General features: G+C 36.5%; 1 protein-coding gene across 1 annotated transcript in view; it reads right to left on the bottom strand.

The window, feature by feature from the left end:
- LOC112126832 (rap guanine nucleotide exchange factor 4-like) overlaps positions 1-21,668 on the bottom strand; it is a 108,768-nt gene extending 87,100 nt beyond the window's left edge. Inside the window, exons 1-3 of the mRNA XM_024226685.1 lie at positions 21,583-21,668; positions 21,355-21,501; positions 2,425-2,476 (exon numbers count right to left, since the gene is read on the bottom strand). Coding sequence (XP_024082453.1) covers positions 2,425-2,461 — 37 coding nt within the window. The 5' untranslated portion in view covers positions 2,462-2,476; positions 21,355-21,501; positions 21,583-21,668. The remainder of the gene's footprint in view (positions 1-2,424; positions 2,477-21,354; positions 21,502-21,582) is intronic.
- Between the last annotated feature and the right edge of the window lie 1,058 nt (positions 21,669-22,726).

Here is a 22,726-nt window from a genome sequence, read left to right as displayed (position 1 = left end):
CCTCTGCGTGTTTTATTTTCTTGGTCTTTCACGCGTATTTATTTTTCAACCTACAGCAGTTTGCGCAATCTGTTACTGACTGCTTTTATATGAAATTTGAGTCGATTCCTAAAATGCTAGATTCTAATCTGTACCTCAGGTTATCGAGTATGTATGTATAAGCGCAAACATCGAAGAGTACACAGAGTACTCGATAGTCCATGGGGAGGGTTTGAACCCACTCCACTCTCGCTAATAACTACTTTTACTCTCCAGATGTACTCTTCCCAGGTATTCGATATTTTTTTCACGAAGGTTCGCAACATGCGTTCCCGATTTACTCATCGTCAACAAGACAAGAGGATCTTTAACGTCCGCACCTAGCCTATACGGCCTTATCGGACGTTTTGATTCTCAAGATGAGAGCTGACGCACTTCTGCATACGACGGAAAAGTGTTACCGCCGCAGCATTGGTGTAGTGGTGTCCCGGCCCCTAAGGGTCAGTAGCCACGCTCTCCGCTTGTCCACTCCGAATGGTCGGGCCCGCATTGTGCGTCGGGTCGTACGCCGCACGCGAGGGGCTAACGGGCCGAAATACATCAGCCCGTCCCCCCCCCTCGCGTACTCCCTAGATAGGCGACCATCCATAACCATCCCTAACCATCCCTAAACGCAACAGCAGAGGTCATATAAACCCTCTGGGTGGCGGTGTTTTTGAAAAAAAAATCGTTTGTATATATGTCGGGTTCGAATGCAGGGCCGCTAGATTCGTACCCGGGACCTTTACCTTACAGTGATAAGTGCCGTGCCAACGCCTAAACCGTTGCGGCCACCATCGCCCCAGAACTCGATATTCCTGGGGGCGGGGTTAAACCACCCTTCCTTTCACGCTAATAAATTACATTCATTCAAATAAATTAGATAAACACAACACCCGATACAAACATATAAGTCTGGTCATATTCACTCCCCCAGAGTACTCGATACTACTTCTTGAGGCTCGTCCGCTCTACTAAACTAAAATCATTAATTCATTATATGTATTTGAAGCCAGAATTTTGAATATTAAGTTTATTTCAGTTAATTTTTTTAAACTAAGGTTTTTGGGTAAGATGAAAAAATGGTGTCACAAGCTGTCATGGGATTCGAACCAACGACTTTTGGCTCAATACGCCGCTGCTCTAACCAGTTGAGCTGCTGTGACTAAACCAAAACCCTTAGATAAAAAGAATCAATTTTGACCATTAAACAAATATGGATTAAGTTTATATTTTCTAACTGTATAAATCATAAATACTGTCAACGTCCTGATGAAAATTATTATTATTCAGAAATCGTGAGATGCGGTCTGGCGTGATATAGGTCTCAGAAAACAGCAATATCTCACTGGCACTCTCAACACGACAAGAATGGCACAATTACACAGAAGATAACACTTTCAGTGAGTAGAAATACTTCAAATGAATATAAAAAAATATATTTTACATTGTATAAATTCACTTTTTCCCACATCCTACGTGTATTTGTTAAATGTAAACAATGTTTGTAAATCCCAGGCCATGAAGATGATCTCAATAAAGATCGAAACGTTGGCACGATAAAGAAAATGTTTTCCTGAAACCTACATCACACCAGACCGCATCTCACGATTTCTCAATAATTATCGATTAACGGTCACTAATCACCATACGGTCCTGATGAAAGAAGAATGTTTATCGAAAGCTTGATGAAAGAACAGTGTTTTACTTTTTTCAAATTCACCTTATGCCTGAAGTTTTATATTCAAATACCATGCTATGCATACATAGTCATATGTAATGCTTAAAAAATTGTTGTTTTATATGTTTATTTCGACTGACATAACATTGTTTTATAAATCTAACATTAGTATTTTTTTATTATATTTTTGTTGTCTTTTTCCTACTTTCAAGGTATTTTTTTAAGAAGGATATCGACTCTACCGGTGGCTAATTTCCATAATTGAGGCGGCGGAATACAAAGAATAATAAATTCCTTTGAAAGCCTGTTTAGTTGGAAATAAGCGAACTTGACTGGTAACACGTTTAGCATTTCATAGGGACATTACAGCGGCTGGGGTCGGTGGCAGTAAAGAGTCCTTGCTAAAAGAACCAGTGGGATGAAGGCTGCCCGTATTTCTTTTCTCCCTTTTCATGGGCAAATGCCCTCAAAGAGTAATCGCTTTGCCTGAATCTACCTTCATTTTCCTAACTTGAATACCCCGCGGGTTATAAAACGAAAATTGGAATGAGCTTCGGCTCCCTTAATATTTGAAAACGATATTAATTCGGGGTTTATGACGTTTCTTTATTCTGAGTTAATCTACCGTGCGTTTTTTATTATCTGACCAATTGGCCGGCTTTGTTTTTCTTCTCGTTCGTTCGTCTGGAAACTTGAAAAAGATAAAGATTACGTGTTGGACTCACCGTTTTTCATCTTGCAGTTGGAAATTAGCTCCGTCATAACGTCTTTGTTTTTCTGAAACAAAAAATAACTTCTTTTTATTAAAGATAACGGCAATAAATATCAATATTGCACCTTTTATTTGTAAAGTCTACAATTGTCCTTTGCGTCTACAGAGTGGACTTATCAAAAAGTAAATTGCAGTAAATAATATTTTTTATTTATCATACCAAACAGAAAAACAGCTTGAACATTGAGACAAACTCAATTAAAATTTAATTAGAAATATATATTGATGAACTAAATATTTAGTTGTAAGTTATTTAACACTATTTGCCAGCCAGAATAGGCCGACATTTTGTACCTATGTTTTTTTAAGTTTTTTAAAACCTCAAACCACCGTAGGTTGGATAATATTAATAATGATTCTTCTTATGTAAAGTCTTGGTTGAGATAATAAAGTCAGTGTCACGAGCGGGATTCGAACCCACGACCTTCGGCTCAATACTCCGCTGCTGTACCAATTGAGCTAACGTAACGTAGAATCCCGCTCGTGACACTAAATTTTTCATCTCAACCAAGACCTTACATAAAAAGAATAATCCATTGAAAGAAGTAACATGGTCAATTGACTCCTAAATAAAACATAAATGGATCAATATTAATAATTAATAAAAACAAAAGATCATTACATGTTCGGCTCATATTTTGACCACAGTGTAATATATATTTTGTAACGATGTGGAAGATGTATTATTGGGGTCTGGGAGGTGATGAACCTACAGCTTAATCATGTTCGATCATCCTGGTCTAATCCTCCCAGGTTTAACGTTTAAACAAGCGAACAAGCAAGGATCTGCTGACCAGGATGATCAGTGACGACCAAACTAAAATACAGTTTTACATAAATTTCTATAAATGTACAATATACATAATAACAAAATTAGATTATATTCAATCATATATTATTACACATATATTTTACTACGAAAAATCCAGGTTTTACTGCTCGACTTTTAACATTACTAATTGTTTATAATAACTTTTATTATTATTTTTATTAAGGCTTTCATAATAGTTAAATAATATTAGATTATTTTAATTAGTTCAGTTTGTAACAAATGATACTATTGCAATATAAATTATTCGCGGGTTTCGTTTAATAAGAAATACAACATAAAATTAGGGGGTGATAAGCTAAAAACTTCGCTCATTTTGAAAGGACGTAAATTACCAAAAGCTACTTAGACAAAAAGATTTTTAAATATTTAACTTTTTTTGCCGGCTAACTACCAGGGTCAGCCTTCTCACATTTGTCATCTTAGCTATTTTATGAGCACTTTCTTTTCTAACTCTTCTTATGCCCAAACTAAACGACTGTTGCCTTCAGATTCACCTAATAGGAGATACGTTATCTAATTTGCGGCCTCCTTTCTTTCACACTAATAAATACATTCAAACAGTATTTACAAATTCCACTCATACACTAATCCATCCTAAATTGGTTGACGATTCCGTGGATTGCTCGATATTCCTCGACAGCCACGTCCTTTCACGCATCTCCACTCGCGCTAATAAATACATTCATTCTGAACAGGTCACTACACTTCGGAAGTATAGAACTAACGAAATGCCAATGACCCGTCCCTCACATCATACTACAAATATATATACGTACCTATACTAATTTGGTGGGCCTGTGAGTTCTCGAAATTCCGTCAGACATACCCATGCATACTTCGAACTCACGCAAATAAATAGATTCATACAAATGGGGGGGGGATATACGTGTGGTGGGTTATATATAGCTTTGAATAATTTTAGGTAATCAATAACCTTTCGTTTATAATCACTGTTGTGCTTAATAATTTTGTTATGTCATTGGGAAGGCCACACCGTGCTCTGTGTGGCGCTAGTTGTTCGCATTTTTCTAAAATATGTCTTACTGTTACATTTGCGCTGCACATGGGGCATTTCTTCGTTCTCTTGCCGATGAGAAGATGTCCATGTGTTAGGCGGGTATGGCCTATCCTTAATCGTTCTTTTTTTTTGAAAATTTCAGGGATCCAAGGTTTGACTGTCGGTTTTATCACCTTTACTTTTTCAATCAGGGCGTTCCATCTGTTTTGCCATTCATTCCAGCTTAATTGTTTCGATGAATTTTTAATATCCGCCGGACTAACGAGAGTGTAAGTATTTGTTAAAAAATTATTTCTACCTTTTATTAATATTAGAAACTTATAAATGAGGACACAATTTAAAAAAAATTAATGTATGTACCATAATTTAATTTATTCAACTTGACGTACAACCCTGATCCCGGCACTGATTTGATTTATAAAGAAATACAAGAGCAAATAGGTGCTGAAAGGTTTAAAACCCTGCTAACTTAATATATGAGGATAGTACAAGGGTGGGCGTAAATCTAACCCTTGCCGTCAGTAGACGATTCAGAAAAGTTGCTCCCTGTAAAAATAGCCTGGGGTCGAATCGATCCGAACCGGCAATCAACACTGAGGGTACTTCGGACCGCTCTTGGTTTATTAATTTCTTAAAATAGCAGCGACTGTACACACAAAGCAAAACGGCATGGAAGGAAATAAATCCTATAATTGAGTTTCCGATGAGGGGGGACGGAAATCCATCTAACCCTGGTGTATTTTATTTTCGAACTGCTGGAAACGCTAAATGTTTTTTCCCCGTCTTAGTGTGAAAATAGAGATAAACGCTAACTGCGGAACTTTCAACCGGATGAATTTTCATAGGGTGATATCTTATGATTTTTAAATCCTCCCTACCTTCTTCGCCATCCCGTTTCCCTAATCCTCTAAACCAAACAGTATTCCTTCAGATTTCGTCGAATCTATTAAATTTAAAGTAAATGGACATTTTGTGAAGCAATTATATGAAGATGTGTAGCTACAATTCTGTAGCTAATTTTATCTCCTTGAATCACGATAATAACTTTATTTCTTACAATGTAACAACGATAAATTCGCTTGGAACGAGAAGGGTACATTGAAAATAATGCTTTCATCAATTATTTTGAACGGTCAAGTTTTATTCTATTAAACTTGAAATATTAGGGGGTTAAGGTTTTATAATAACTTTTCAGTTTACCCCTTTGTTGTAATGTTATCTCTCTCTCCCCCTCTCTCATTCTCACTCTCTCTCTTTCTCTCTCTCTCACTTACTCTTTCTCTCTCATTTACTCTCTCTCTCTCTCTCATTTACTCTCTCTCTCTCTCTCTCACTTACCTCACTCTCACTCTCTTTCTCTCTCTCTCTTTTTCTCACTCGCTCTCTCTCTCCCTCTCTCTCTCTCTCTCCGACTCACTCAGACTACTCTTTTTTCTTGAATCTCAACTTTTGTGTCTATCCACTTTCGATTAATCTACCTCTCCTCCCTTATGCCATAAATTTTGTCTTCAGTATTTCTCTTTATCTGTTTTCTTTTTCTTCCTCTTTCTATCTTATAGTTGAATTCTCATTCTTTTGGTATGTATGCCTCCCTTTCCCTCTCTCTCTCTTTCTCTCTCTCTCTCTCTATCTCTATCTCTATCTCTATCTATCTATCTATCTATCTCTATCTATCTATCTATCTCTATCTCTTTCTGTATCTCTGACTCACTCACACTTGTCTTTTACTTGAATCTCGACTTTTCTGTCTATCTTCATTCGATTAATCTACCTCTCCTTCCTTAAGCCATAAATTTTGTCTTTAGTATCCCTCTTTATCTCTCTTCTTTTTCCTCTTTCTATCTAATAGTGTAACTCTCATTCTTTTAGTTTGTATGTCTCTCTTTTCCTGTTCCTGTCTCTCTCTCTCACTCTCTCTCTCTCTCTCTCTCTCTCTCTCTCTCTCACTCTCTCTCTCTCTCTCTATCTCTGTTACTTTTTTTCTTTCTCTATTTGATGTCATTGCGCATACACAGTATAATTAAAATTACAATTGCACAATAGTTGTGAGCAGTTCGTACGTCTAGGTCAAAAATATAATAAGCATTTTACAATTTATTTAACACAATTTATTCAATGTTCAGTTCTCGTCCACTCTACAAAGGTAAAACTAATAAAGTTATTATTTGACCCAAGAATAGTCCACTCAAATTTTTAGTATTGCATGTCCTGTAGATTTATCCTTTACTTCGGATATGCCAATTAAAAAAATATGATAAATACTAATAAATAAAAAATGTTAATAATAATATCGAGTTTGTGTTTAATTCAGTTTATACCTTAGACCTATTTGCATAAAAATAATCTGACTCATGAAGGGGAGGTTTTCCACGAAACTTGCAAAGGTTTTGTGTTAAAAAACTGAACGCTGTTTCTTTTGAATCTTAATTATTGCATTATATTAATTTGAAATTTTATTAGGTTTCGTGGTCCGCTTGACCAAATAAATTCTTTTCAATTTATCCGATTTATTCTTTATTCAATTCGAATCCCGCATCTAACACTGACTTTTTTGTCTCAACCAACACATTATTTAATTTGAAATGTTTAAGTTTTGTGACTGCAATAAAACTAGAAATAAAGTTTAGACCTCCGTTTAGTTTTATACAATAGTTCTACCTCTTGTCTTTAGATTTCTTTTTGGCTAACAACAGCATCCAGTGATTCTTGAGTAACAAATAATTATGTAAAGAAACGGTTCATTTTTCAAGATTAAGCGTAATTGAGCTTTCGAATGTAAGCAATCCAAATGTTGATTTTAATTGATGAAATGCCTTATAAATAAACCTTATAACAACAATTACCTCTGATATAATTACTATTAGCTTTCAATATAATAAGTAAAAAAAGGACATCATCACGTCGGCCCATGATTGAACTTAAAATACAACAAGCTTATTTCATTTGAATAGTGATACCGAATTTACAATCAATCTAATTGATCTGGAATAACATTAGAAAATATTTCTAACAACAAATTTCACTCAATTAATTAATCGTTATGTAAGGTATTGGTTGAAAGAAAAACTAGTGTCACAAGCGGGATTCGAACCCTCGACCTTCGGCTAAATACACAGCTGCTCTACCACTTGAGCTATCGTGACTTCGATCCAATCGGACACCAACTTCTCATCTCTCCTTACCTTTCGAATTTTCCCACCTTTTTGCCATTTTTCAAATGTCGTGTATTTGTAATGACTTGTAATGGTTGTTTTTTATTTGTCGGCTTTGTATTTCAAACAATAACTTACATAAAGATTAATTATTGAAAGAAGTTATTACCACGAAAGTAAAGTGGTATGATGTTTGTAGATCGACCTGCAGATAATCAATGTAGAATCAATATCTTCTTTAAGGTCTTTACTAGGTGAAAGAAAGACAAAAGTGTTGGGATCACCAAGCTTTCGGCAACATTATGTTGCCATCATCAGGGCCTATTTATTAAGAAAAATATACATTATTAAGTCTTTTCAGAGGATCTTCGGAAGAGGTCAAAACAGAGAAAACTTCCTTACGGTTTTCGCCGAGCTTTCGACAGTTTTATATTGTCATCTTCAGGGCCTGTTTTATTATCATATAAACAAACAATTAAAACATGAAAAAACAATAATTACAACAATAATTGGATATCTTACTTTAAAACCTTAATAGGAAATTAAACAACATGGTGTTTNAAAGACTTCTTGTATCCAGCAGGTCGATAATCTAGTTCATCGATACATAATTAATATAAATTTAACAATAAACAATCAAACCAACAATGCATACTTTCCCATACATAGATGTCTTGTTCACCATGTATAACTGAATGCTAGCCATGTGCTTCATAACCTAAACCAAAGCACTTTTTCATTAGTTTTTCCGATGAGAATTTTTTCTCTTCTCTCTTGTGAAAGTATGCATTGTTGGTTTGATTGTTTATTGTTACATTTATATTAATTATGTATATTTTTCTTAATAAATAGGCCCTCATGATGGCAACATAATGTTGCCGAAAGCTTGGTGATCCCAACACTTTTGTCTTTCTTTCACCTAGTAAAGACCTTAAAGAATATATTGAACTCTACGGAAAGTGGTATATTAAGTATACCACGAAATATAATGGAACAAATTTAATATTTACAGCAAAAGTGATTAAATTATTTTTCTATACCTCTTTGTTAGCAAAATTATGGCATCGCTGTACCTCTGAGAGAACTCATATGTCATGTTATTAAAATTATTTAAAATTATTTTTAAGAGCAATTGTAAAATTTTGTCCAGGCGGCGAAAAATATCAAATAAAACTCCCAATAATGATATATTCTAAACAAAGCCAATTGCGTCTTTACCATTTTCAAAACGTAAAAGTTCGTTAATCAAATACTGATTAGATGTGTATAAGTTCAAATCGGCACACTGATGTACATAGCTGAGCCTATCACTTCTCGCAGTGCGGCCATTCCAGCTTCAGTAATTAACAACAAATTAATGCCAGGCCTCGAGAATCACCCACCTCGGGTGTTGGCAGTCTGGGGTCAGACCTCGGTCTTATCCGTCCAGCCGCCGAGATTGGGCTCTGGGGGCTGCTAACTGCTAGGTCATTTCAGCCCCCAACGTAATCAGTTCCTAAAACCCATTCACTCTCTCACTCGCTCGTTAATGAAATACTAATTCATACAATTAAGTTACCTTGTTAAAAACCCGACTAACAATAAGTGGATAAAAGGGTCTCGCACTTTTGCACAATAGCAAATTCAAACGAATGTTAGGCGTGTTTTCCATTTCATTTCTGTTGATTAGAGTAGATACGACAATCGATGGGCGGAAATGGAACGTCGGCTCTGATCACGTTTACCGTCAACCAGATTACTGCGTAATAAACGATAATTAATTGTTAATCAGGCTAAACCGAAAAATCGAAAAAGGTTCGAAGAATTTCATTTTATTTTTTATACATTTCAAACTATTTGAATCTTAATTTTTAACTAAAGTCCGATTAAAAATTTGATATTTACAGGGTACGTGTTTACGTAAGCGTAACATGACTATATATGTTTTAGCGAAACAAATTTGTTTCTCTATGTTTAAATTATTGTATTGAATATCTATTTAAAAGCACAAATAATTCTAGTTTCTTATGCTAACAGCATGATCGTCAAGTTTGTACCATTTGTGGCTTGTTACGTTAACCGTACCAAACCCAACTCTGACAAACATTACGGAATGATCAGTAGTGATAAATGAGAGTTAAATTAGAACTTTATGAGTATTGATTATTCAGAAATCGTGACATGCGGTCTGGTGCGATGTAGGTTTCAGAAAAATATTTTCTTTATCGTGCCAACGTTAAGATCTTTATCGAGATCATCTTCAGGGCTCAAAGTATTTGTTTACGGCGTAATTGTGCCATTCTTGCGTGACGTGTTGCAATTAAGCATAAAACAAACACTTTGAGCCCTGAAGATGATCTCTATAAAGATCGAAACGTTGGCACGATAAAGAAAATGTTTTTTCTGAAACCTACATCACATCAGACCGCATCTCACGATTTCTCAATAATCATCGACAAACGGTCACTAATCACCACACATTTATGAGTATTCTGAGAATCACAGATATTAGTTTTTAATATGTTGATAAAGATATCGAATAAATTTGGTGGAATTGAAGATAATTATAATTAAAATGTCGATAAGCAATTGCATGGATTCAAAAAATCAATAGGGTATTTAAAATGTTTTTAGGGGTTACCATTTTCTGTTTTTTTATAAGACTTTGTTTTAGCGAAATCAAGCAAAAGGTATGTTTATGAGGCTTAAATCATTTTCTTTTGTTTCTGCTGTGTTGACATAAAATTGAATAATAAATTTCAAAGGATAAACATACATCTTTTTCATAATTTATTGATATTTTTATCCCATTAATGTGTTTTTATAAGTCAAATGTTGAAATTACTTGGTTCTATTTCTGTCGTAGCAAATAATTATTCAGATATCGTGAGATGCGGTCGGGTTTATGAGACCCGACCGCATCTCACGATATCTGAATAACTATCGATTAACGGTCACTAATCTCTACACGTAGCAAATAATGAAATCATAAATTTCAAATGTTAAGATTAAAAAAATATCATATATCTTGTTCATAATTTATTGATATTTTCGTCCGTCAAAGTGTTTTTATAAGTCAAATGTTGAAATTATTTTATTCTGTTTCTGTCATATTAGCAAATATGATTAGGTTAAAAAATTGTTCATAATTTTTTGATATTCTTATTCCGTTAAATTGTTTTTATAAGTCAAATGTTGAAATTATTTTATTCTGTTTCTGTCATATTAGCAAATATTCGAATCATAAATTTCATATGACAAGGTTCAAAAAAAAATATAGCAAAACAATATACATCATGTTTAGACTTTATTGCTATTCTTCCGGTAATGTGTTTTTATAAGACAAATATCCCTACCCGGATGCTCATCTCCAAGTTTGAATTTATTGCATTGTCCCCCATAAAGTTATATCAAAATGAAAATTTAACAACATATCAACTTGGCTAATTACGTTCTATTAATTCCGTTTCGAAACAGTTGCTATTCTCATCGGTGTGTTTCAGCAGGAATTGGTTTTATTTTTATAACTTCTGAACTTATAATTTTATGTCTCCAACCCAAGCCTGCATGTTGTAATAACTTATGTATCATATCATCTCAGTTCTGCATTCCTCATTGCGGCTACTAATACAAACACATCACAAGCGAAGGGAATACATATTATAAAAATTCATATTGTAATAATATCGTAGGAATTCTTTTCCTATTTTTATAATATCGTTAGATTGTTAATAATTCTATTTATAAAAATCATGGATTAGGCTAAAAAATTAATACTACTTCGATTATATTTCGTGGTCCGATTGATCAAATAACTTCTTTCAATTAAATAATCTTTATGTAAGGTATTGGTTGAAATAAAAAAGCTAGTGTAACGAACGGGATTCGAACCCACGATCATCGGCTAAATACGCTGCTGCTGTACCACTTAAGCTATCGCGAATTTTTCATTTCAACCAATACCTTACACAAAGATTAATTCATTGAAAAAAGTTATTGAGTCAATCGGACTACGAAATATAATGGATTTAATAAGCAAATCGGAGTGTATCTTCACTAATGCTCTCCTTGGTCAATTCATTTGACGCCGAGAATCCTGATTGCACGACATTTGAAAAATGGCAAAAAGGAGGGAAAATTCGAAAAGTAAGTTGAGATGGGGAGTTGGTGTTCGAATGGATCAAAGTCACCATAGCTCAAGTAGTAGAGCAGCGGCGTATTTAGCGGAAGGTCGTGGTTTCGAATCCCGCTCGTGACACTATCTTTTTCATTTCAACCAATACCTTACATAAAGATTAATACTACTGTTATATTCATAAAATAGTGTAATGACAGTTGCAATACTTTATACAGTTGAAGTTTACCTTAGTAGAGTGGACGAAATCTGAACTTAAATAAAATTCTCATCACATTTTTGACCTAAAATTCAAACTGGTCACAAATGTTGTGCATTTGCAATTTTAAGTATATGAAAAGATAATAAACAGACAAATAAGAAGATATAAGGAACAAATAGGTAGATAGATAAATAGAGAGGAGGGAGGAAGAGAGAGAGAGAGAGAGAGAGAGAGAGAGAGAGAGAGAGAGAGAGAGAGAGAGAGAGAGAGAGAGAGAGAGAGAGAGAGAGAGAGAGCACAATGCTATTTGAGAGCTTAGAGGGAATGGAGGTAGATTAACCGATTATAGAAAAAAAGTTGAGATTGAAGAGGGAATCAGTGAGGATGAAGGGAAAGTCTGCGGGAGGGAGAGACTGTCATAAAAAGAGTGAGAAAAATAAGGAAAAAAAAAGAAAGAAAAATAGATGGATAAATGAAGAAAAATTGAAAGAGAGAGAGTGAGAATGAGGGTGAAAGGGACAACACAATCAAAACCCATCTGAGAGGAGAAGGCCTTCTAAATGCTAATTTTATTACTTATTCGCTAAATAATTTTTAAAAATAATTTAAAAAACATGACACCATACTTGCCACGTAATTAATCTGTTCTACCATCAAAACATCGTTAAAATTCGTTGGACGAATCAACTACAAGGAATAAAGTTTATTCCTTTGTGAAAGACCTATCGATATTTTTAGGTATCCTTATCTAATCAAACAAATTCGTTTATGTAGTATAATCTATGTAAAAATTATTATTTGGAGGCGGTGAGATGCGGTCTGGTGTGACGTAGGTTTTAGAAAAACATTTTCTTTATCGTGCCAACGTTTCGATCTTTTTTGAGATCATCTTCAGGGCTCAGTGTTTCTTTTTCCGTGTAGATGTGTCATTCTTGTCTGACGTGTTGAGAATGCGAAATAATAATTAAGTAACGGTTACTAAACACCACACATTTCTATGTAAAAAGTAACAATTTACAGAAAATAAACTTGTACATACAAGATAACTCATGTATAAGGCGAAACTTATTAACTCTGAGGTGTTATTGTACTGTAAACTTTACTATATATTTTATAAAAATGTAAGAGATGTAAGTGGAAATGGATGCAGACTATTTGGTTTGCTTCACAAAGCCCATGATCGATAAACAACCCGAATGTCCTATATTCGACGCGCTGGCACGCCTTTCGAAACCGTAAGTGTTCCCAGGTTCACGGTGGATCTTACATCCGGCCCAAAAGGAAATCGGTAAAATGAACCGGGTAGAAAAACCCTCGAAACATGTCGATTCACTTGTGAGGAAATTAGCATGTTCGGGTATAGGCAAAGCCTTAATTCCATTTTCCGGGAATTACCTCCTGGAAGACGTGGGTATCTGTTGCACGGGAGCTCATTACCAGGTCCCATTATTACCCAGGATCAATCCCCCATTGGCTAGGGGATAATAAAAACCCTATCAGACGAACTGGGTCTACATGCGAGGGGTGTGTCCAAATTTATCCGCGTGGTTCCATCCCGAAAGGAGAATAAACTCAATTTCGTTTGTTAAATTTAACGCCTTTGAACTTTCTCATTTCGCCGTGCATTGATTTGGACTGCAAAAATTATTTGGTACAAAATCCCCGTTTTAACTTACGTTTGAATTTTACGAAAAAAAGGATTTTTTTCATGAGCACCTTCGGGGATATTCTCTCACCCCCTTTACTCTTGATATTATTTTCGCGATATCTCATCTGTTTTAAGAGCCTATTGGTAACTCGTTCTTCTTTGATTCAATGTAAATATTTCATTTACCCATATTAGTTTTTTCGGCTAGGAAGAATTTTTATGATAAATTAGACCAAAAAGTAAGTTTTATGGTTGGGATGAAGTAAATTTTATTTTGCTGTACAATGAAAAGTTACAACTATGTATTCTTAAACTTACATTCATCCAATGTACCTCATTTGTGTACTTATTAAGTTTGAAAATATATCTCAAACGATTGACAGATATTTGAAACAAGTACAGACCGAGGATTGAAAGCAATATTGAAATAGATAACCATTGCCCTCCACGGTTTCTCTTACTCTCTCTCTCTCTCAATCTCTCTCTCTCTCTCTCTCTCTCTCTCTCTCTCTCGCTTCTTTTTCTCTGTGCTCCTCTTTTCACACCCTCGCCATTCTTTATCCATCTCTTCTCCTCACTGTCGGCGGATCAGCCCGTCATTTTGAATGACCCTCTCGCCTTCTCTCACACTTTCTCATCATTCACTCTCTCTTGTATTGTTTCTTGAATTTCAATTTTTCTGACACCTTACGGTTAATCGATCTCCATTGCCTCTAAGCTCTCTCTCTCTCCCTCTCTCTAAGCTCTCTCTCTCTCCCTCTCTCTCACTCTCTCTCTCTCTCTCTCTCTCTCTCTCTTTTTCTATCTGTCTTTCTCTCTTGCCTCTTTTTCTCTGTGTTCCTCCTTTCAGACGCTCGCCTTTTTTTTTTATACATCTCTCTTTCTTTTCATTATCAGCCTATCAGCCCACCATTTTGAATGACCCTCTCGCCTTCTCTCACACTTTCTCATCATTCTCATTCCTTTCCTCACTCTCTCTTGTATTTTTTCTTGAATTTCAATTTTTCTGACTCCTTACGGTTAATCGATCTCCATTCTCTCTAAGCTCTCTCTCTCTCTCTCTCTCTCTCTCTCTCTCTCTCTCTCTCTCGTTCTCTTTGTCTCTCCCTCTCCCTCTCCCTCTCACTCTCCTTCTCCCTCCCTCTCTCTCTTTCTCTCTCTCTCACCTCACTCTTTCAGTCCTTCACTCACTAACTCTTCTCTAGTATTTTTCATTGAATCTCAACTTTTCTGTAACGGTAGGTACTCGAACAGTATTCTCTCCCTCTCACACCCTTTTGTTCCCTCTCTCTCACTCTCTCTCTTTCTCTCTTTCTCTCTCCCTCCCTTCCTTTTCCTTATTCATTCTCACTGTGTAACATTCACCCTATTCAATTTCTTCGTATCAATTATCCATCTATCTATTCTTAATAGAAATTAAGTTTTAATTGTAAAGATTTAATAATTTAAATATAATACTTTAAAAATGTCTCATTTTAAACTAAAATCGCAAGATAAATTTTAAATTTCACGCAAACGAAATTGCTATATACACAAAAGGATTTCGAGCTACGCTTCACTTTCAAATTATTTTTAATAATTTAATTTGATGGTAGAAATACTTTATAATCCAGGTTGTTGGCTAGTTTTGTGAACGAAAACATCAGTTGTTCTTTATGCCGTCTACTTATTGTAATCGCTCTAAATTGAGATACCTCATGACGCTACCCTTGCTTGTGCACTCTAATTGAAATTGTCATTAAAATATTTAAAAAAACGCTCTTCCCTTCCCAATTAAAACAACATTCATCCAAACTTCAGATCCGCATATTTATTAGAAATAAGTTTATTATTAACAAAATGTACATTAACAATAAGCGTAAAATTGCATGGCACCCACACACTCACGATATCACATTTCTATTATATTGTATTTCCCTCTAATTGAGCCGTGAGGATTACTATAGCAATTAGAAGAAGTAGGACTTTTAGACAGACTTTTACGTGTTATTCCAAATTTCTTCTGGCATACCATAAATTCATAAGCGTGAAAATGTTTATATTTAAAAGCGGCTCCTTATTTAAAGCGGGGTGGGATGTAGGTTTGGGAATGAGTGGAGAGGGCTCGAGCAGTATGTTTAGGATGTTTGAAAGGTTGGTGTGGAGAGTTTGGAATCTGGGCTGGATCGGTTCGTTGACAAAAGGAATGTTGAGATCTTTGTGGATAGTGAGGTTAGGGACATAATAAGATGCTTTGACAATATGTCTGAGGACTTGCTATTGGAAGGACAGGATGCGCTGGATATTGGAAGGCTTGGCAGTACCCCACAGTTCCACTCTGTATGTCCATATCGGTCTTAGTAAAGTCTTGTACAGTGTTAGCTTTGTCTTAATTGTCAAAGTCGATTTCGGTCTTAGAAGTATTCGTAGTAGCCCAAGACTTGTAATGAGTTATTATTTTTTAAGTTTTGTTTGTATTTCCACGTCAGTTTGCTGACATGATATAGCCCCAGGTATTTAGACTTGAGTGGAGACTGGTATGGCTTTGTTGTTGATGATGTTGTTTTTTATCTATTTCAGCGTAAAAGTATGCTGAGTGCATTTTTCTTCGTTCAGACTTGTCCTCCACGTTTACACCAGTATTCGATAAGCTTAAGGTTTTCCTGGAAGTTCTAGGTAGCTGGGATAGGATTTGAGTTAGAGGATAGGATTGCGGTTTCGTCTGCGCAAGTGGTGAAAATAGTGTCAGGATTATTTTCAGGTGAGCGGTTTAAATTATATAAAGGATAGGACTAAGGATACTCCCTTGCGGTACGCCTTGTCTTGTCCTCCACGTTTACACCATTCTTCGATAAGCTGAAGGTGTTCCTAGATGTTCTAGGTAGCTTGGATAGGATTTGAGTTAGGGGATAGGACTGCGGTGTCGTCTGCGTAGGTTTTAATAATAGTGTCAGGATTATTTTCAGGTGAGCGGTTTAAATTATATAAAGGATAGGACCAAGGATACTCCCTTGCGGTACGCCTTGTCTTGTCCTCCACTTTTACATCAGTCTTCGATAAACTGAAGGTGTTCCTAGATGTTATAGGTAGCTTGGATAGGATTTGAGTTAGGGGATAGGATTGCGGTGTCGTCTGCGTAGGTTGTGATAATATTGTCAGGATTATTTGCAAGGCAGCGGTTTAAATTATATAGGGTCGAGGATACTCCCTTGCCGTACGCCGGCCTGTATCTGTTTGTCTTTCGCGAACTCATTGCTGCACCTCACTCTGGAACAGCGATCAGTTAGATAGGATTTCAATAAAAGGTAATAACGAGAAGGTAGGAAGTGCTTAAGATTTAAAAGTGCTTGGATGCCAGACTCCGTCGAAAGACTCTGCTACGCCCGAGAACGCGCCCAGGCAATACTCCTTTCTTTAGAGCCGATGAGATGTTATCGACTATTCTTAAAATTGTTGGATAGTAGAATGTTAAAGACAGAAACCGAATTAATATAATTTAAAATCTATAAACGTGGGCAATTCTGCTTTTTCAGCGTAAAAGTATACCGAGTTCATTTTTCTTTGTTCAACGCCTAAATTAACCTGCTATTCTTGCGAAATATAAACAGATAGGAAATTTGACTTTATCTGTCAATCATATCTTTCACATACAGAATTTGTTTACAACCCAAGATGAAACATTAGCCTATTTCACATCAAAATGAGCTCTACGTTGAACAACTAAGTTTAAATAAAGCAGCTAATTTGATAATGATTTTTGATTGTTTACTTACAATAATCCGACTATTTGTTCGACAGGGTTCTCGAACATGACCGTCATTTCCGTCTGTCCGTTTATAGTATACAGTTTAATCAACAGAAATAATTACAGACGGGTAAATGCAATTTACGGAACGCGTGAGCAGGCCGATGATGGTAAATTAGGTCAAAGTTCATTACGAGGACAACCGCGTCTGCCGAGAAACGACCTCACTCGCGGGAGATCGAAGAAAGCCGGGCGCAACAAGTGTATCGACGGCTGTTGCTGAGAGGCTGTTACGCCGTCCCTTTTCCCTTTACCCCTTTTTCAACATCATACCGCCAGTCCTTTTCAATCACAACTCTTAACATGAGCCTAATCTTTTTTTTATCTTTAAAAAATCAAGTTTATGTTTAAACCTCATTAAACGTGATTCTTTATGACGGTAACATTTCAAAAACTTTCAAGAAGAATTAAATGAATTTCCTTTTAGTATCACTGTAATGGTTTCTTATATCCATTTCGCTCATCACTTTATTTATTTGTTTCCATTACACCACCACACTAATTTTTAATACCGACACACACACACACACACAAACAAACAAACACATCATCCTTGCAGGCCAAAAGCCCATTTGTAAGTTATGTCGGGTTCGAATGCATGGCCGCTGGATTCGAACCCGGACCTTTACCTTTCAATGATTAGCGCCATGTCAGCGCCTAAATATATATATAGCGGCCACCGACGCCCCCTATATATATCTTTATTACACTTACTATCTCCCTTCTTTTTATTGGCTTATCTATCTATTGGTTCTGTGAAATGTCCGTTTCCAAGGTAAAGGTTATTTTGTAAAATTGTAAAATTACTACATAAATAATAAAATAATAATCATTTTATTCTAACTATATATATAAAATATGCATATTTTATTTTTAACAATTTCTTTCGTTAACTCTCTTATCTTTTTGTCCCTTTCTCGTTCTTCCTCTCTCTCTCTCTCTCTCTCTCTCTTCCTCTTTCTTTCCTTCTTTTTCAATATACCCCCATATTACACTTATTCTTTTCCTCTTTTTCTATTCCAAGCCTTTTTTGTTTTGCTGCATCAAAATAAAAGGCATAATTTGAATGTAATTTAATATATTACAATTAATTAAGGTTTTTAGTTGAAATAAAAAAGTCAATGGCACGAGCGGGATTCGAACCCACGATCTTCGGCTTGATACGCCGCTGCTCTACCACTTGAGCTATAGTTACCTCGATCCACTCGGACACAAACTTCCCATCTCAACCCAACCTTTCGAATTTCCCTCCTTTTTGCCATTTTTCCGTTAATGTCCGGCTGGGGAACACAAGCCCCGCTTCCCATCATCCCTTCCACCATACCATACCGCGATCCACTCGGTCACCAACTTCCCATCTAAACCGCACCGTTTGAATTTTCCCTCCTTTTTGCCATTGTTCAAATGTCGAGTAATCGGGTTGGATTCTCGACGACAAATGAAATGGCCACGGAGAGCATTGGTGAAGTATACTTCATTTTTAATCATTAAAGTCACTAATTTCGTTGGTGTCCGAGTGGATCGAGGTCACTATAGCTCAAGTGGTAGAGCAGCGGCGTATCAAGCCGAAGATCGTGAGTTCGAATCCCGCTCGTGCCATTGACTTTTATCTCAACTAAAAACCTTAATTAATTGTAATATATCAATTGGTCAAGCGGATCACGAAATTAGTGAATTTAATGATTTAAAATCAAGTATACTTCACTAAAGCTCTCCGTGGCCATTTCATTTGTCGTCGAGAATCCAATCCGATTAGACGACATTTGAAAAATGGCAAAAAGGAGGGAAAATTCAAAGGTGGGGTTGAGATGGGAAGTTAGTGTCCGAGTGGATCGAGGTCACGATAGCTCAAGTGGTAGAGCAGCGGCGTATCAAGCCGAAGATCGTGGTTCGAANGTAAGTGCAAACTTAAAAGTATCCCAATCCCCTCCTCGGATTCACTCTTTAAATTTTAACATAAAGGTATTTACCCATTCATATACAGTCCACTTAACGAACAGTTACTTTCCACATCTTGGGTGAAAGCTGGACTTCTTCATACAGAAGAGGAAGCGAGAAGCGCTATATCGGTCGACTGAGGTTCAACAAGGGAACTGTATCTCTGTGCTTTCTTTTCTCTTTCTCTTTTTTTGCTGTTTTTCTTTTATTTTTCTTTTTGTTTCGGGTTTCGGTAGTTAGCCTTCCCCAAAAATACAGTGGCGCTCAAGATAACCTCTGTAAATAATTTTCAGCCCCTCTCTCACCGAGCACCGCTTGTCTCTCCCTTCTACGAGAAAAAATTCCGAATATATCTGGGTACCAAAAAAGAATGGAAAAGAAAGGGAAATAACTCCTTTAAAAATGGCACCATCCTCTGGTACACAGATGGATCTAGAACACAAGAAGGTACGGGGGCAGGAGTATGTGGACCCAGAACCAAATACTCAGAACCCACGGGAAAACACACAGTCTCTTCCAAGCTGAGATTCATGCAATTGAAAGATGTACCCAATTCAATCTAAGTAAAGGGTACAAAAACAAGAATATAGCTATCATGTCAGTTAGCCAAGCAGCCATCAAAGCACTAAGCTCAAGTATCATTAGTTCAAGGATGGTGCTGAACTGCAAAACCAAGGTAAACATATTAGGTATGTAGAATAAAGTCAGCTTCTGCTGGGTCCCAGGACACATGGGAGTAGAAGGCAACGAGAAAGCGGACACCCTTGCAAGGAAAGGGGCTGCCACACCGCTGATAGGACCCGAACCCTTCTGTGGCATAGGAATCCACACTATTAACGAATATCTCAGACAGAAGGACAAAAAGAAAATGAAGGAACAATGGAATTCACTCATTGGACATAGACAATCCAAGAATCTTCTAACCAATTTTGGCAAGAAAGAAATCACAGAATGTGCCAAAGGAAGCAGGAACAGACTGCGAATCCTAATAGGATGCCTAACAGGACACTGCAGATTGAATGGACACTTAAAGAAAATTGGAACAATCCAACATGGCACATTCAGATTCTGCAAGGAGGCGGAAGACACACCAACACATTTACTAACAAACTGCGGAGCAACATTAGCCAGCAGAAGGAAATGTTTTGGATCGAAATCGATGTGCTTTAGGCAGAGAACAAGGGATACAATAGCTCTTAAAGAGCGAGTATACTATACCCTTAAAAATCACATCTACATCTACCGTCAACGTATGTGCAGCTGTCACACTGCTTTTCAAAATAGGCAAGTTTCATTCTTCAAAAATTCACTAGTTTTCGTGGTCCGCTTGACCAATTAATATCTTTCAATTAATTAAAGTTTTTAGTTGAGATAAAAAAGTCAGTGTTCGAGCGGGATTGAAAAAGAGCAAAAAAGAGGGAAAATTCATAGGGTAGGGTTGAGATGGGAAGTTAGTGTCCGAGTGGATCGAGGTCACGATAGCTCAAGTGGTAGAGCAGCGGCGTATCAAGCCGAAGATCGTGGTTCGAATCCCGCTCGTGCCATTGACTTTTTTATCTCAAGTAAAAACCTTAATTAATTGTAATATATTAATTGGTCAAGCGGACCACGAAATTAGTGAATTTAGTATTTTAATGTGATAATTCATTAGAAGAGATATGTGTCAATGAAACGATTATAACTCAAATTATTATGCAATCAATAAATGTAAACTGTAAATCGTTCATTGTAAACGTAAGGCATCAAATCTTCATTGTTCGAGGCCCAATTTGCAATTCACGGTTGGAAACCAATGTACAGCTTACTCAGTTTTCATGGATTGTGGCATTCCAACAATTAATTACTCGGAAACTCGGATTAAACCGTAATGGTCGCTGGTCGTTGTTTACAATACTGTTTCGTATATATCTCAATTCGAAATGGGCAAAAGTTCGTTGAAATATCCACGGATTATTTTTGAGATTTACGACCGTCGTGTCCTACATCGGGAACTACCCTTTAAAGCTCCCTCAAACTTAAAAGGGCTTAGCGACCTTTCGTCGATACGGTGGTGTGGAAAGGGGCCTCGCTAAAAATAGTCTACCTAACTCTTTAACTATTTCATGTGGGAGTAACTGCTAAATTTGAGATGTCGAAGTTTTTACGACGGTTTTCCTCTCTCTCACTCTCTCTTACTGTATTTTTTTTATTCTTACCTCAGCAAGTGCTTTGAGGTCGTGCTGCGACAGGCGTAGAAGTTCGCATGAGGTTTTCGTCACGACTGTCGTCTCTCTTGGAGAATCTTGAAGGACGGACTCGCCGAAACTTGACCCCACGCTCAAAGTACACAAGCTCACAATGTTCTGAAAACAGAAATAAAGTTGTAGCCATTAAAATTTATATTTCAGCGCTAATAAGTGTCTTACGCAGCAAAGACAACATACAGTTATTGCATATTTATGTCTGACAGAAATCGTGGCTAATGTAAACAATGAAGACTTTATGCCAGAGATATATATTTCAACCACGAGCTATTTGTTTCAACACATGTAAACATTGGTCATTTACAAGTACAACCTTGTTCGTCACCTGACGCGAAAAGTGGCCATACCTTTCTGCCATTTCAATAACTGTCTCGTAAATATTAGTGACAAAAAAGAGTGGTTTAAATCTAGACAAAATAAATTTAAAAATAGAATTTTTATTTAATTGCAGTACCTACTTACCAGATGCTAAATATCGAAAAATTACAGCAAGACGATCTGTTACACTAAGAGTTTTTCTGAACTTGGTATCTTCCTTTGATATAAGGGGACCAATTCTACAAGATTATATTACTTTTTTTTTTCTTCTCGGTTAAAAAATTTATAAAGAGCGGGAAGCATGCGCGGCCTAAGAGATCCTCACTCGGAAAGCATTGTGTTCGAGGCTAGTGGGCTCCGGGTTAGTGACGTGCGATACCAGAAAATATTCGATACCGGTACTCGATGCTGGTGACGAAACAAAAATATTCGATACTACTCAAGTTTCGACAGAAATTATTCGATATTAACGAGTATTTGCTCATATGAGTACTTCTTCGTTTATTCATAAATGATCAACTAACTTATGTGGGCCCAATTTAAAACAACGACCTCGCACCAAATTTTACATTCAATTTGGTGCGAGGTCGTTGTTTTAAATTGGGCCCACATAAGTAACAAAAAAAAAGAGCCAATGTGAATTCTCTAGGCCCGGACCTTATTGTGGCCTAGAGCTTTGCCAAAAAACTAGGTAATGGATCCAAAATGGATTCTTAATGAGTGCAAAACCTGTTGGAAAAAGACCTCAGTCATCAGGCACGCGAAGAGATTCATAGAAGGGCGATCTGCAAGACTTACAATGGAATTACTGGAAGGTAACCGTAACAGAACCAGGAAGCTGGTCGGACTCCTGTCAGAGCACTGCTGCCTAAGAAGGTGCATGCACCAGATAGGAGTATAAACGGAGAAACACTGCGCAGATACTACCAGGAAAAAAAGGAGACTCAGAACACGTTTTATGTTCTTTTGAGATTCTATGTAGGTGTAGTTTCTTGAAACTAGGAGA

Source organism: Cimex lectularius, unplaced genomic scaffold, assembly GCF_000648675.2.
Source record: "Cimex lectularius strain Harlan isolate CLEC.00 unplaced genomic scaffold, Clec_2.1 scaffold4, whole genome shotgun sequence".
NCBI classification, from domain to species: Eukaryota; Metazoa; Arthropoda; class Insecta; order Hemiptera; family Cimicidae; genus Cimex; species Cimex lectularius.
This window is presented reverse-complemented; position numbering and strand designations above follow the sequence as displayed.